Source organism: Leucopleurus acutus (genome assembly GCF_964270905.1).
Source record: "Leucopleurus acutus genome assembly, chromosome: 2".
Lineage (NCBI taxonomy): Eukaryota > Metazoa > Chordata > Mammalia > Artiodactyla > Delphinidae > Leucopleurus > Leucopleurus acutus.
Genome location: NC_139143.1, coordinates 119,879,239 through 119,895,413, shown reverse-complemented (window position 1 = coordinate 119,895,413; position 16,175 = coordinate 119,879,239). Strand labels below are relative to the sequence as shown.

General features: G+C 37.5%; 1 protein-coding gene across 1 annotated transcript in view; it reads right to left on the bottom strand.

Moving 5' to 3' along the window:
- Positions 1 to 16,175, bottom strand: part of TTLL7 (tubulin tyrosine ligase like 7) — a 152,837-nt gene that overhangs the window by 92,809 nt on the left and 43,853 nt on the right. The window contains exons 2-3 of the mRNA XM_082834727.1: positions 878 to 1,079; positions 542 to 673 (exon numbers count right to left, since the gene is read on the bottom strand). Coding sequence (XP_082690853.1) covers positions 542 to 673; positions 878 to 902 — 157 coding nt within the window. The 5' untranslated portion in view covers positions 903 to 1,079. The remainder of the gene's footprint in view (positions 1 to 541; positions 674 to 877; positions 1,080 to 16,175) is intronic.

Below are 16,175 nucleotides of genomic sequence, written 5' to 3'. Positions count from 1 at the left end.
TTGGGCCCGTGAGCCATGGCTGCTGAGCCTGTGCATCCGGAGCCTGTGCTCCGCAACAGGAGAGGCCACAACAATGAGAGGCCCGTGTACAGCAAAAAAAAAAAAAAAAAAAAAAAAAGATTTACAAAATAATGAATGTTAAAGATTAAACATAATTTTAGCCCCAAGTGAAAAATGCATTACAACAATACAATTTTCCTAAGCACTTCTGTATTTAAAGATTAAAGCTAGAACCATTGGTTTTACTGCTCATATTACTTTACACTTGATTTAAAAACTAAGTATTAATCAAAATCATATATATTTAATCCAATCCCATCAATCACTAAAGCCTTTTAGTTTACAGTGATGTTCTATTTGATTACTGACATGTTAAATATCTCATAAAAAAAGAAAATTTTATAGAAGCCATTCAAAAATCCATTACATAGAAGATAATTATCTCTGAGAAGATAATTATCTCTGAATTTCTATGTTGTTTTCAACATCAAATTAGTTTTTCCAACAATTATGAAAATCTCATGATTCTGAGGAGACCTACCAATTTCAAACTTTGTCCCAGCAACATTTGCTGTAATGGTTCCCTTCTTTTTCTTCTTTCTGACTTTCCTTTTCATCGTGCTTTGATAAGGCAATTCTGTATTCAGATCCAGGGGAGAGGGTCCCTGAATAACTTTAAAAGAAATGTAAACCAACCAAACATCACTGAAATAACAAAAAACTCCATACCAGAGAACATAAATGCCCCCCACAAGGTAAAATTATAAATGCTGATTCTTCGAGTCCCCAATTAATTTTTAATTCTTAAAAAAATTAGCAGTGTTGATCTATAATGCAGCCACATAATAGGTACACATGATTAAATCAAGCTGCTTACCTCTTTCTTGAGGCAAAGATGGCATTCTTGCCTGTGCCGATTAACAACAGCAGTGTGTGCTGCTGTACAAGCTCTTAGGAAACCTGGAAGGCCCGCATTAGTCTAAGTAGGATACGGCTCCAAATCACTGAAAGTTCCTATCATATTATCTTGGTGGAATCCTCAGATTTCAGGACATTGACATTATGAGATAAGAAGGGACCTGCAGTGATTTTAAAACAAAGGCATTAGAAAACAACTTTTATGACATTTTTTTGATATATGCCAATATTCTTCTTTTTAAAAGTCAAGGAGAGATGAAAGTTAATGTAGTTAATCAACAAATATTAATTTATTAAACCTTATGTAAAAATGCCAAGCAATAGTCCCCCGTTTTTAAAAGTGCACAATCTAAAGGAGGAGGTTTTAAGTCATGTATCATATTTGCATACAATAAATAACATGCTTTACACAAACAAGAACAACAATAACAATATTCACTACCATTTGTTGAACATTTACTATCTCAGGTCACTTATACCACTTAAACTTTCAACAAAACTATAAGGTAGAAGCTTTTATCCCCATCTAACAGATAAGTAAATTGAGCTCAGAAAGGACAAATCTTCACAAAGAAAGTAAGTGACAAAGTAGAGATTAAAATAACATCTCTCTGATGTTAAAACCAGTGCCCTTAACCAGGACCCCATACAACCTTCAAACCCAATGCCTGTAACTTAGTTGCAGCCCCGCTTTTAATATGAAACAGTGAAATAAGTGCCAGTGCCAGGGTAGAGATCACATGCTGACAGAATGGAGGAAAAAGAAATTCCTTTTAAGTTGTGTGAGGGGGAGGGGTGACTTCATCAAACAGACCACATTTGAATTACGCCTTTAAAAATGAGAACAATTTTGAAAGGCAGAAAATAGGAGTCCTTACCATGATGATCTTATTTGGGCACACGGAGGAACACAATAAACATTTTGTAATGAATGAACTAATTAGTTTGGCTATGCCTCAACATGGCCTATTACACTTCACTTATATTTTCATTGTGTATGTATGAACCTAGGGGTTGTGCCCTGACTATACTATACTGCCCAGTCTATACTATCAACTTTCTAACTTCTCCCTTCATACTTCAAGAATCTTCAAGTTCTTGTAAAATGTCTCTAAACATAATGAAAGTTATAAAACCTATCACAATAAACACAGGTATGGTATCAACACCTTTATCAGGATATTATCAGGTTTATGAGAAGTTCACAAGTATTTAAAAATTCAGCTACATAAAATGTGACTCATATACACCACTCCCAACAGACATTATTAATAATAAGATTCATAATAGATTCAATAAGAAAATATAGAGCTTGATTTGTTCTCAAGTATCATTTCACTAGAATAATTCTCTAGAATAATTCAATATCAAAACCAGGGCACTATTATTTATTACAGACCAACTGTGGGCAGGCACTATGTTAAGAATCTAAACTATTTTACCTCATTAACAAATTTGGAACTTAGGTATCATTTCCCCCAGTTTTCCAGACTTGGAAACTAAGGTTAAATAAGTTATGTAAATCAAGGTAATACAGTTTATAAATAAAAAATCTGGGCTTTGAACCCAATTTTGTCTGATTATCTGTTCTATTCACTGAGCCCCACTAGTTTCAGACAGCGTGCTAATATGCTACATAGATGTACAAGAAGTTTGTGACCCTACTGCAGTCCATACTGCAAGATATGGGTGTATCTGGGAATTCACGATACTTCAAACCCAACAGTGAAATCACAGTAAACATCCCTAACCTGACGACAGTTCCCAATTCCAAGCTGGAAATAGACTAGATCATTTTTCAGAATAAAAGAAAGGAGTAGTCTATGGTTCAGTTTGGTTTCCTTCTGGAAGGTCTGATACCTCAGGGAGGTAACTATTTGAGTTTACAAGTCCTTGTGCAACACCTTGTTACTGGAATAAACAAAGATCCTCTTACGGTAATGGAGTACTTATTACATTGAAAGTAGGTGACAAAGTAAACAAGAGCTTGAGAACAATGTTTGCCTAACTATACTAACAATAAATTAATAATTGTTATAGGCTGTAAAAACAGATTTATTAATTTCTGACTTACATAATGAGCCTAATAACTTTGATTTGTATAGAGATCAAAACAAGAACTGTTATCCCTTCCCCCACCCACACAGAATTTAAAGGCCTTAAAATTATTCTCTCCATAGATTATGCTTAATTCCATTTATGGTTTGGTGATTAACAATAAAAGTGCTCTAACAAACTCCAGGACCTCATTCTGCCATCCAGTTCTAACCATTTCACTTTATTCTAAACAAGAGATTTGAGATGACAGATTGATCACACCACTCAGATGAACCATGGTTACCTACTTTCCAAAAGCAGAAAGCATGTTTTGGTTACCTCCCAAATAAGCCAAGTTTCGCTGCAAAGTAAAATCACCTGAGGCACTTTTGAAAATCCTGGTACCCAGGCCACATCCCAGACCCAGGTGGGGTTTAAGCATCAGCATTTTTAAAGCTCTCCAAATGATCCTAGTGTACAGCCAAGGTTGACAACCTCTGCTGTAAGCACATAACTGCACTAAAGCAAATAATAGTTAATTACAACATACACATATCAAATTATAAGAAAAAAGTAAAACAAAGATGAAAACTCTTATAACTGAATGAAAAGGGTCAAATAGGTAGAAGTCATCTATAAAAATCCTCATATCTAGTTCAAGTAAACAAATTAGAAGAAAAAAGAATTAGATCAGCAGAAATTGATGTCTAAGACAATTTTATTTTGCAAGTAAAGAAGCCATCTCCAAAAGGAATCAATTTACTAAAATGTCAAGCAAATAGTATCCTTAAATGTAGAACTTCAAGTGCTACCACGCAAAACAACAGCTGCATAAGACTGAAACAACAAAAATTCTAATATATTCGTGATGGAGTACCCTTTCTTCCCAGTTCTTCCTGCTGAATTTCTACCCATCACTTAAAATCCAAATAAATTTCCACTTTTTCCTTAAAGCTTCCTCTGATCATGTCTGAAGAAATTCATTTCTCCCTCTTCTGGCCTATCCTAGAGACCATTATTTGTACCCCTATCATATCACCAATCACAAACCAAGAAACTAAGCTCTGTGAAAACAGTGGTTTTCTTCTATCTTGTTTACTCGTCCACTCCCAGAGCCTAGAATAGTACCTAACTCAGGGCTCAATAAGTGCTTGTTCATGAATTTTAAAAAATCAATCCACTAACGACACCTGGGAGTAAGAAGAGGTGGTTATGGAGCTCTGAGAAGCAAAACACATGTATATAGTACTTTCACATTTTTAAGTGAAAACAGCAAAGTACATAAAAGTTTACATTTGTGTAAAATGATAGGTGAATACATGGATATATGCACAGAGCAGTGGTGGTCTTTTGTAGCTGGGGGCAGAGCTAAGGGAGGCTAACTTTCATGTATACCCTTCAGTGACCCAAGCATGTATCACCTATTCAAAAAGTTAAATATATGTGATAAAAGTTTGTGTCAACATTATCATGTGGACAACAAAACCCATCAAATTGTGTATTTCATTTAGATGAAAATAATTTAATCTAGATGAAAGTATAATATGGTAGAAAGAGAACTGAACAAGAAGTCCATTAGAACTCTTACCCTTTACTCTGCCATCTACCAAATAGATGACTTAATTTCTTAATATGCAAAAGGAAGGAATTGATTCTTTCCAGCCCTAAAGTCTAAAATGTCAACCAATGAGGATAGCATTGTTATTTCGGATGACAACAAGATGAAGGCAAAACTACTTTTGTGTAAAAAAACTAGGAAACTCAGACCTTCTCCAACAATTCCCCCAAACCCATGCCCTGGTGAATGGTATATGGGCTCTTCGTACGTACTGAAATTTTAGCTTACCAAAGATTACTAAAATAATCTAACAAAAGGTCATGGGAACCAAAATTAGAGCTAAATTGAAAATATGTGTAATAACATTAAATAGAAATGTAATAAAAGCTGGTTTTCTGGTAATGAGAGAAAGGAGAAGGGACCCAAATAAACCAGTACCTACTGTATACTAAGCACTTTCACATAACTTTATGTGTATTTAGTCCATACAAAGCATTTTTTATTCTAATTTTACATATGGTAAAATTTAGATTCCGTGGATAAGTAACTTGCCCAAAGCCACACCTTAATAGGTGACAATGAAGTGATTTCTCTCTAAAGCCCATATTCTTTCCCACTTTTTGTGCTACCTTCAAAACTCAGTCTTTAAACATGACATATTAACAATTTCACAAAGAAGGTTAATTCTGCTTGACTGGAACTATTTTAAAAGCTAGGGAATGAAAGCAAGAGAATCAAAGTGTAGTTTAAAATGTGGTTGAGATCACAAAGTTGCATCAGCTTTAGTTTTCCTTCTTGGAACACCTAGGCAGCTAGCAGGATCCAGATCATCTTCCCGGGTTTCTCCTTCATGAATGTACTGCAATTCAACAAGTACTGTTATATATCAGGTACTGTTCTCAGTAAACAAAATAGATAAAAATTTTCTTTCTCTGTGGTGCTTGCATTCTAGTTGTGGAGAGACAAACAATAACAGTAAACTGCAGAAATTTTCTTAGGTCACTCTTCCAAGGCAATAGATATAAAAGCAAAAATAAACAAATGGGACCTAATGAAACTTACAAGCTTTTGCACAGCAAAGGAAGCCATAAACAAAATGAAAAGACAACCTACAGACTGGGAGAAAATATTTGCAAATGATGTGACTGACAAGGGCCTAACTTCAAAAATATACAAACAGCTCCTACAATTTAATAACAAAAAACCCAGTTGAAAAATGGGCAGAAGACCTAAATAGACATTTCTCCAAAGAAGACACATGGATGGCCAATAGGCACACAAAAAAGATGCTCATCGTTGCTAATTATTAAAGAAATGCAAATCAAAACAACAAGGTACCACATCACACCAGTCAAAATGGCCATCATTAAAAAGTCTACAAATAATAAATGCTGGAGAGGGTGTGAAGGGAACCCCCCTATGCTGTTGGTGGGAATGTACATTTGTGCAGCCACTATGGAAAACAGTACAGAGGTTCCTCAAAAAAGTAAAAATAGAATTGCCATATGATCCAGTAATCCACTCCTGGGCATATACCCAGACAAACTATAATTAGAAAAGATACATGCACCCCTATGTTCATAGCAGCACTATTTACAATAGCCAAGACATGGAAGCAACCTAAATGTCCATCAACAGATGAATGGCTAAAGAAGATGTGGTATATATTCAATGTAATATTACTCAGCCATTAAAATGAATGAAATAATGCCATTTGCAGCAACATGAATGGACCTAGAGATTATCATACTAAGCAACGTAAGTCAGAAAGAGAAAGACAAATACCATATGATATCACATACGTGGAATCTAAAATACGACACAAATGAACATGTGTACAAAAACAAGAACAGACTCACAGACATAGAGAACAGATTTGTGGTTGCCAGGGTGATGGGAGGGGGCAAAGAATTGGGAGTTTGGGATTAGCAGATGCAAATTATTATATATAGGATGGATAAACAACAATGTCCTACTTCATAGCATAGGGAACTATATTCAATATCCTGTGATAAACCATAATGGAAAAGAATATGAAAAAGAATATGTATGTATAACTGAGTCATTTTGTTTTACAGTAGAAATTAAAACAACACTGTAAATCAACTATATATGTCAATAAAATTATTGACATAAATTTTAAAAATAAGTAAATAAACTAAAGAATATGCTAAGTTTTATGAGAAAAAAAAAACAGAGCTACTAGTTAGGATGTCAGTAGTGGGGGGGGGAAAGGGTGAAAGTTTGCAATTTTAAGTACAGTATCCAGACAGGCCTCACTGGGGATGATATACTAAGGAGGACAATGATTTGTAATCACAAGTGGAGTTGATAAAAATATTATGCAGGGGCTTCCCTGGGCGTAGTGGTTAAGAATCTGCCTGCCAATGCAGGGGACATGGGTTCGAGCCCTGGTCCAGGAAGATCCCACATGCACCACAACTGCTGAGCCTGCGCTCTAGAGCCCGCAAGCCACAACTACTGAATTCTGAGCGCCTAGAGCCCATGCTCTGCAACAAGAGAAGCCACCACAATGAGAAGCCCGCACACCACAACGAAGAGTAGCCCCTGCTCGACACAACTAGAGAGAGCCCGCGAGCAGCAACAAAGACACAACTCAGCCATAAATAAATAAATAAATATTTTTTAAAAATATTATGCATATGTGAGCATACGGGCATGTAAGCATGTGTGGATGTGAACATGTACAATAGGGAGGAAATGGGGAAACCTACTACCTTCTGGGTACTGAACAATCTTTCAGCCCTTCAACATGATTCTTCCTAAATCCTAGTTTTCCTACATCATTTTCTACATTGATTTTCATATTTCTATTTTCACACTGGCAAGGAGTAGAACAGATATGTTTCACAATGTATGTAGATTTGTATACTTTTGATAGTGTATCACTTTTCTGAAGGAGGGAGGCACTAGAAAGATCCCAACCACTCCCTCCACCTTGTGTCCCGTATACCGACACTAGATTGTGACACACTCCTGAGGACTCTCTTTGGTTCTTGGGCTCCTAGCAAGAACTGTGTAGTTTTTGGCATCTAGCTCACCCTCACCCCACTTCCATACTTTCGGTTTTCAAAACCCATCAAAAAATCTATATTAGTCAGTACAAGCTATATAATGCTGCAATAATAAACAACCCCCAAATCTTAGCAGCTTGAAACAACTAAGGTCTATTTCTTGATCATGTTACATCTCAACCATGGCAGGGGTGCTCCACATATCACAGTCACACAGAAACCCAAGCTGTCAGAACAGCCATCATCCTAACAATAACCAGTCACTGTGCCAGAGGGAAAGAAAGTTTTGGAGGATCTTTTCCCAGCAGCTAATGACACACACAATTTCTGCTCACAATTCAATGGCCTCAAGCAGTCACATGACCCTGGCCAACAAGAGTTAGGAAGTGCAATCATATCAAATGACTAGCCGGAAAAAAAGCCAGTAAATAACACTAAGAACCACCACAGACTCAGACCTTGATTACTGCTTACATGAACCTAGTTTCTAGTTCTCCGTGACTCCACTTTATAGTGTTCTCCCTTGCCTGGAAGAAAAATTGCTGAGATCTGTATTGGGTCCACTCTACCTCTCAGCTTTACGCAGTAGATAGTTAAATTTCTCTATCCTGAGCTGCTATGGAATGAAATAAAGATGGTGAAGAAGAGGAAGAAGACAAGGAGGAAGAGGAGGATGGGGTTGACACAGTCATTTATGTAAAACATACTATGTGCCAGGCACTCTTTTAGGTTTCTACATATAAAACTCTGATCTTCCCAACCCTAAATGGTATCCTGTTATTATTATCCCCACAGACGGTTGTTTAAAGAAAAGAGGTATAATGAACAATGATATTAAAACACAAATAAAATTTTTAAGTGATAACAATTTTGCAAATTTGCCCCAAGATAATTCTCTCTGGATGTCAAACTGTTATCAACTGATGAAAGATGTTTCGACTACTACTTCAAGAAAAATGAAAAATAATAAATATAACAAAAATTATATCCATTTAACTTGGTGGGGAAAACACTCGCCTTACACATAATGTATTATTTGCAGAGAGGTTATTGCAAGTAGCAGTCAGGAATCTATTATTTCATGAAAATCATCAAAATAAGGCAGTTGGTTTTTTAGGTAAAATAGTAATATTTCCAAACATCAGGTCATAAATACAATTTTGTCCATTGTTGTGTTTTAAAACATCATTAAATGTCAGCAGTTGGTCCTCAAACCAAATTTTATGTTATTTTTATTTTCCAAGAAATGATGCATTTTCTTACATGAAAATAAGATAATGAAAGTAAATGAATCATGTGCTACTTTTTAAACGTTAAAATTTGAAGTGTTTCTTATTTGTTTTACATATGATTAGGATCATATTTAATGTGAGCCTTAGACCACCAACTTCAATTTTAATGTGCATACTAATCACCTGGGTATGTTGTTAAAGTTCAGATTCTGATTCATTAGGTCTGGGGTGAGGCCTGAGAGTCTGCATTTCTAACAAGTTCCCAGCTCTGTTGGTCTATAGACCACACTTAGAGTAGCAAGGCTCTAGACAACCACAATGCTTAATACTATGCTGATAGAATTTTTTTAACTTAAAGCCTTTCTTTATAATATGTAAAAATTATGAAATTATAAACTGATTTTTTAATTTTTTTAAATTTATTTATTCTATTTATTTATTTTTGGCTGCATTGGGTCTTTGTTGCTGCGCGTGGGCTTTCTCTAGTTGCAGCAAGAGGCGGCTACTCTTGGTTGCGGTGCGTATGCTTCTTATTGCAGTGGCTTCTCTTGTTGCAGAGCACGGGGTCTAGGCACCTGGGCTCAGTAGTTGTGGCTCACAGGCTCTAGAGCGCAGGCTCAGTAGTTGTGGTGCATGGGCTTAATTGCTCCACAGCATGTGGGATCTGCCCGGACCAGCGATCGAACCCATGTCCCCTGCATTGGCAGGTGGATTCTTAACCACTGTGCCACCGGGGAAGGCCTAAAATTATTTTTAAATTCATGTAGTTATGTGAATTTATGTATTAATATTAAATGGGTCCATGAGTCAAAAAAATTAAAATAAAATTTAAAAGGTTGGGAAATGTTGACCTAGAACAGTGATTTTCAAAAGTACGGTCCTAGGAACAGCAGTATCACCTGCAAACGTATGAGAAATGCATATTCTCAGACCCAACCTGAGATCTTCTGAATCAGAAATCTGGGGGTGAGGCCCACCAGTTGACAAGCTCTCCAGGTGATTCTGATGTAGGCTAAAGTTTGATAACCACTGTACTAGAGGGCCAAGCACCAGTGACATGCAAACCCCAAGAAAGTAAGGGACACCACTACTGGAGCCTATTCTCTCCTCACGGGTCTTTTGAAGCAAAGCCATATGACTTAGAAATCACCTGGCCAAGCAACAAGTAGTGGAGAAAGCACGTGCCACGCAGGGCTTTGAGCAGCTGCAAAGGAAGGCATTTGCTACAAAGGATCTCATTTACTACTGCAGACAGCCCTGCTAAGTGAGGTGAGGTTTTGCTAATTTAGAAAGACAATTTATACCCCTTGCTTGAGCCCAAGGCAGTTGCCAGTGCTGACCAACAAAGACATTCATTTTAAAGATAAGCAATCTACCAAAAATAATTATTTGAAGATTAACAGCAACCACAAAGATCAATTATATACCCTCTACTCCCAAGTATTGGTCCAGGAGCGTGGGAGCTTGATCTGAAAAGGTCATGGATAGCAGTAAAATGGTGGGGGAGGGGATAAAATGATCAACAGGACAGTGCACACATTGTGGTACACTCATACAGTGAAAGTACTATACACAAGTGAAACTAAATGAACTAGAACTACATGATGAATCTCACAAGCAATGCATATCAAAAAAGTTGAGGAATATACACGGCAGTACATTATTTACATGAAGTTTAAAATTATTAAAACAATAATATATGATAAACATTGAGATATACATATAGATCTCTTAGAAATTAATGCATATGAAATAAAAGTGTAAAGAACTACATGGGGATGATAAATACCCCATGATACCTCTTGAGAGGAAGGGAGAGCATGTAATAGCCAGTCCTGTTTTACAGAAAGTGAGCAGCTATGCTCCTATACATGCCAAAGATGTAACCCTTAATGTAAAGAATGAATATACCCTTATCATTCTAGCCTTTTGAAAGAATAGGTAGAAATGAAATAGCCAAAATACTTTTGTTTGAACCACTATATGTCTCCTTGGAAGTATTCTGTTTTAAGTCACACTGTTGAAAATGTAGGTCCAATTCTGACTCACTAGCAATATGGTGGAGTCACTGAAGGATTTAAAGAGGAGTAACATAATCCAAATTTCTTTTTTATAGATTACACCAGCAGTTATTGTGGGGGCTGGATGGGAGAGGGGCAGGAGTGAACAGAGAGTCTCAAGAGTTGCACAAGTCCAAGAGAGAGATGGTAAGAGTTCGATCATGGATACAAGCAACAGACACAGGGAGAAAGAACACGTTAACTACGGAAGAACAGCAGAACTTGGTGATCAAGAAGGAAAAAGTAATCTTGGATGACTTATAGATCTCTGCCTTAGGAGAACTGGGTAGAAGACAGCACCATTCAACAAGAGAAAGGAGAAAGAAAAGGCATTTTGAGGGATAAGATGATTTCAGTTTTATATTTGCAGAAAAGGATAGATGGAAAAAAAAGACAATAAGACAATGGAATTAGTGATGACTGAAGATAAGGAAAACCTCCACTTTTAAAAATAAAATGCTTTTGGTTAAACACAGAAAGGTCCTTTCCAAAGCATAAATGCTCTTATCTCTCTGCTCTCTGCCAAGAAATGGCAACAGATTTTCAAAATGCCCAGCTGCCTGACTGGTGAACAAATGACATCACCCAAACAACTGTCACAGTGATACTGCTTTGCCACCACTCATTGTGTGTACAAATTAAAAGGGTTTTTAGAGAAGCTACTTACTCCCTGAACACAGAAACTTTTGTCTCCCTATCCCAGACTGGGTATATTCTCAAAAGCTAGATCCGTAGTGTTTTCCAGACCTTAAAAAAAACCATTTGATCAACCACTTTTAAAGACCCAATAGGAAGCCAAGTGTGACATTACATAAGAATAAACAGAAGAATTATTTATTCATTCTAGCAACAATTAATATTTACCTTGAGCAACAGTAGCTCCCATGAATGTACTGCTTATTTATATTTCAAATTGCCTTAGACTGTTTAGCATTTGTTCAATGTTTATAATTAAATTACAGCACCCATACAAAATTCCACTAAGCTCTGTGGAATTCCTTGTCTTTGGAATTTAGTGTAGTATGACATGAAAAAATAGGGATTGATAAATAAGTAATGATAACAAAGCATAGCTTGAAGGCATTTTTTTCCTTATTAATAGCTGTATTTCCCGTACTTAGGATAATGAAAAATACGCAACCCATGCTTGACTCCACAAAGACCTCTCTCTTGTTCTAAGCTATAGAATTGGAGTTAAAGGTTCCTTGGACCCAACTTTCCATGATTTTCAGGAACCTAGATCACAAGTTGAAAGAGAGGGACTGAGGGAAGCGGAAAATTTCTAAAGTATCTAGTTCTCTGTACTCTGCCAGAAAATGCACAATAGATATCAAAATGCGCAGCTGGTGAACAAATGACATCACCCGAAAGGTCATCTGATGCCAGCATTTATAGTGTTCAATGTCCAAAACTTAACTCTTTAACTTCTGCTGAAAACCTGGCACTCCTCTTATGTTCCTTATCTTAGGCAAAGGCATCACTACAGCCAAGCATTCAAGAGACAGATAAGTCAGAATCATCTTTAACTCTTTTTTTGACTTCCTTGTTTGATACTCATTCAATGAACACCCTGTTACTAATTTTAGGGTATATATTAGTTCCATTATTCATCTTACCATCTACCTCTAAAATGTGTTTTAAGTCGTAAATGTATAAAATGCATTGGGTTGTTAAACCTCAGATGGCATCCATATCAGTTAATGAGTTAACACATGTAGAAAGACCACTAGCTATCTACCTAATAGCCTTTCACTAGTTCTTCCTTACTAACAAAACACCTATTGAGTTATTATTAGAGGTGGCATTGTACTGATCTAAATAAGCACATTTCCCAGACATCCTTACAGGTATACATGGCCATGTGACCAAGTTCTGGCCAGTGAGGTGCAAGTAGAAGTTGTTGAGCAGGACTTTCCAGTAAAAGAGAGGTAGACAATTGATGGACACTCATTTATTTGCTTTCTTCCTTCCATCCTGGAATGCAAATGTGATTGCAGGAGCTGCAGCAATTCAAAGGGGAGTTGGTTTTGTCATGGAAATGCTAATTCAGTCTTGGACTGCCTACCTGGGGTGGGGGGGCCTCCATCTTGTTAAGCCATGGTTATTTTAAGTTTCTGTCATCATCAGCTAGATGTGCCTTCTAATGGACATGCTACTCCAATAGAAATTATGAGTTTTGTTTCTGAAAAAGATAAACCAAATGCAAAGTCACTGGCACAAGTGACTTTAGGCATTTATCGTTTTTGCCACAGCTTACATTTACCCATTTTCTGTGAACAGTGATCTGAATCTCCTGTGAAGAACTACTCCACCTGCTTTCATTCCATGTGCCTTCATGGGGTTGATGCCAATCCCAGCCCCAAGGCTAGACAAATGACTCAGATCTAAAGTGATTGTGGAAGTCCATTCCCTTGACCATGGAACTGGTTCAGAGAGGAACATTGGATCCAACTAAGACCAGCAAGAATCAAGTCTAGAACTCGTCTTCAGACTCTTAAAGAATATAGGTTCTCTTCTGAGCTGGATTTGAACCTGAGAGGATCTGCATTGCTGGTCGTGATCTTGCCTCTACACAGAGTCTGAGGATAAAGTCAACGTGAAGGAGGCAGAGACAAAGACAGATAACATATTCCTTAACTTTTCAGTAACATAACCTAAAAAATTCATTTTTTGCTTAAAACAGATTCCTAACCAATGGAACTTAACCAACATAGGTTCCATTTTTAATTTTGATTTTAAATAAAGAAAGTTACTTCAAAATGTCCTTGCATAAAATTCCACAACTCAAGTGAAATAAGAACAGGCTTCCTTGCACGTTTTCTCCATGAGACAATTGGCTCCAAGGCAGCAGCTTTAGAAAAAAGTATTTTAATTTACATATTCTTCAATCTCAAACACACAGTCTGGAACATAGAAACTAAACTGCTGAGCTTCCATATCAGAGGGATACAGTTCTGTAGGAGGTTTTTGAACTTAAAATAAGAAAGCAGACTCACAGATATAGAGAACAAACTAGTGGTTACCAGTGGGGAGGGAGGGGTGGGACAATATAGGGGTGAGGAAGTGGGAGGTATAAACTACTGGGTGTGAGATAGGCTACAAGGATGTATTGTACAACACGGGGAAGATAACCAGTATTTTGTGATAACTGTAAATGGAGTGTAACATTTAAAACTATATAAAAACTTTTTAAATTTCCATTGTATTAATTTCTATCAATAGAATCAGGTAAATTTGTCACAGTTTTCAAATCCCTCTAAATTAAATTAAATCCCAGTAAAATTAATCCATGGTCTTAGAGTCAGTCTAAGTGTAGAAAATCCATATGGAAAAAGGAAAATGCACAGGCCTAGTTCATATAATGCTCTGCATGCCCCCATCAGCTAAATTAAGCTGAGTATGTCACCATAGGATCCTAAGGAGGGAAGGAATAATAAGACTACTTTGTTTCTAGATCGTTAAACTAGGTGTAAAGAGAATTTACAAGATCAGCTCTTGGAAAGAAGTAAAATACTAATAGCTTTTATCTAACAGGCCCAGTATTAAGAAAACTAATTAAACTTAACTATATTTTAATAAGTTTAGCTCATTTTAAAATAAGAATCTTTCCCCAAAGTCATTCCATACCTTTAAAAACAGTGTATCTATCTGGCACCACAATCTTTGCTGTGAAACCAGTCCTTTTATAGAAATGCATAGAAAAAGAACTATTTTTGTCCTTCATTCTAAAAACAATAATGGAATGCATAATAGAATTAGTGCCCGAAGTTAACCAGTGCTCAATAATATAATATCCACAGATACTAAACGCTCAAGCAATACAAATTTCTCTTTTAATAGTTCTTTCTTCTCTTGACCTCTACCTTCCCTACTCACACAGAGTAAATAAATACTATTAGGATGTATCACCGATCTGTTTGAAGTTTAGTTACCCTCCATTATTTCATTACATTCCTAATTAAGGCAATACACATTTTTAATGCTCATCATTTTATTAGGTGCTCTACTGAGAAAAAAATACGCATCTTGCCTTCGACATACACATTTATCTTTGAGAGAAGTAGCTAAGCATATCCAAAATTACCCAAAAGATAAGAATTCATCTAAAACAGACTGACATACTGATTATATCAATAGAAATATACTTAAGAATGAAAGTAGACCCTAAGTATCTATAAAATTATACACGCAACCATATATCCACAACATGTATCTCAGTGTTATAAATTAACTACTATATAAAATCAACAAAGCTGATTTTCAGTTGTGCCTCATGGGATTTACATTTACTATTTTCTACTCTTACCTAGTATTCAAAGTTATCCATATACAGGAGATCAAGATGGCAATGTAAGACAATGTGGAGCTCACCTCCCCCACAAACACATCAAAAAAACAACTACAAGTGGAATAACTCTCATGGGAAACTAACTGGAAACCTGCAGCAGGACTCCTATATAACCAAGGCTGCAGAAAAGATTTACACGGAATTGGGTAGGGTGGGAAGAAAAGCATGAGGTCGGGACCTCTGCCCCTAGGAGGGGATTAGGAGGAAAAGGGACATCACACAGGCAGACATTCCTCCTGGGGAATGAGTGGGTGTCCCAGTCCTGGGGTCCAACGCATAAGAGACAAGCCACCTTGACTACTTGGAGAACTGCTGGGACAGATAGAAAGACTGGGGAAGCCTAGTCTCCACTGGTGAGAGAGCACCGGTGCTGGTTTGCCCCCAGGCCAGGCGGAAAGAGGCCTGCCCTAGCAGCTACCGCCTCTCCACTACCTAATCTGAGCCAGGTGAACACCCCAGCCCCCCTCACTCCACGCCACAGCTTGATGCTGGGTCTATAGCAGCCAGGACCTGGGAAAAGACTCGATCTAGGGATGCACAGGTGACCCAGGGGCCTAGGGTGTGGTCCAGGTGGGGCAGCAACAGCAGCACTGTTAGCGCTTACACAAAGAGCACCCCAGAAGCAGCCCAAACTCCTGGCACCATGGCCACCAGAATTCCTGAGACCACCTTGCCCTACCCAGTTCTAGCTGAGCAAATGCTCCTACCCCACCCACTCCATGCTATAGACTAGCACTAGACCTGGGGCAGCCACAACAGGGGAAAAGACACGACTGGGGGCTGCATCTGAACAGAGCCACAGATGCCTACACAAGCAGCCGATCAAATCTCTGTAAGTACACAAACTCAAACTGCTTCAGCACCTCCCTCTATTGGGGCAAAGGCCCCAGTGCAGAGAGAAGGAAAAACACACACTTAAACGGAACAGAGTCAGCTCAAACCTGACACTCAGGGATTCCACTCCAGCAACTTGGAAGCAGATAGGCC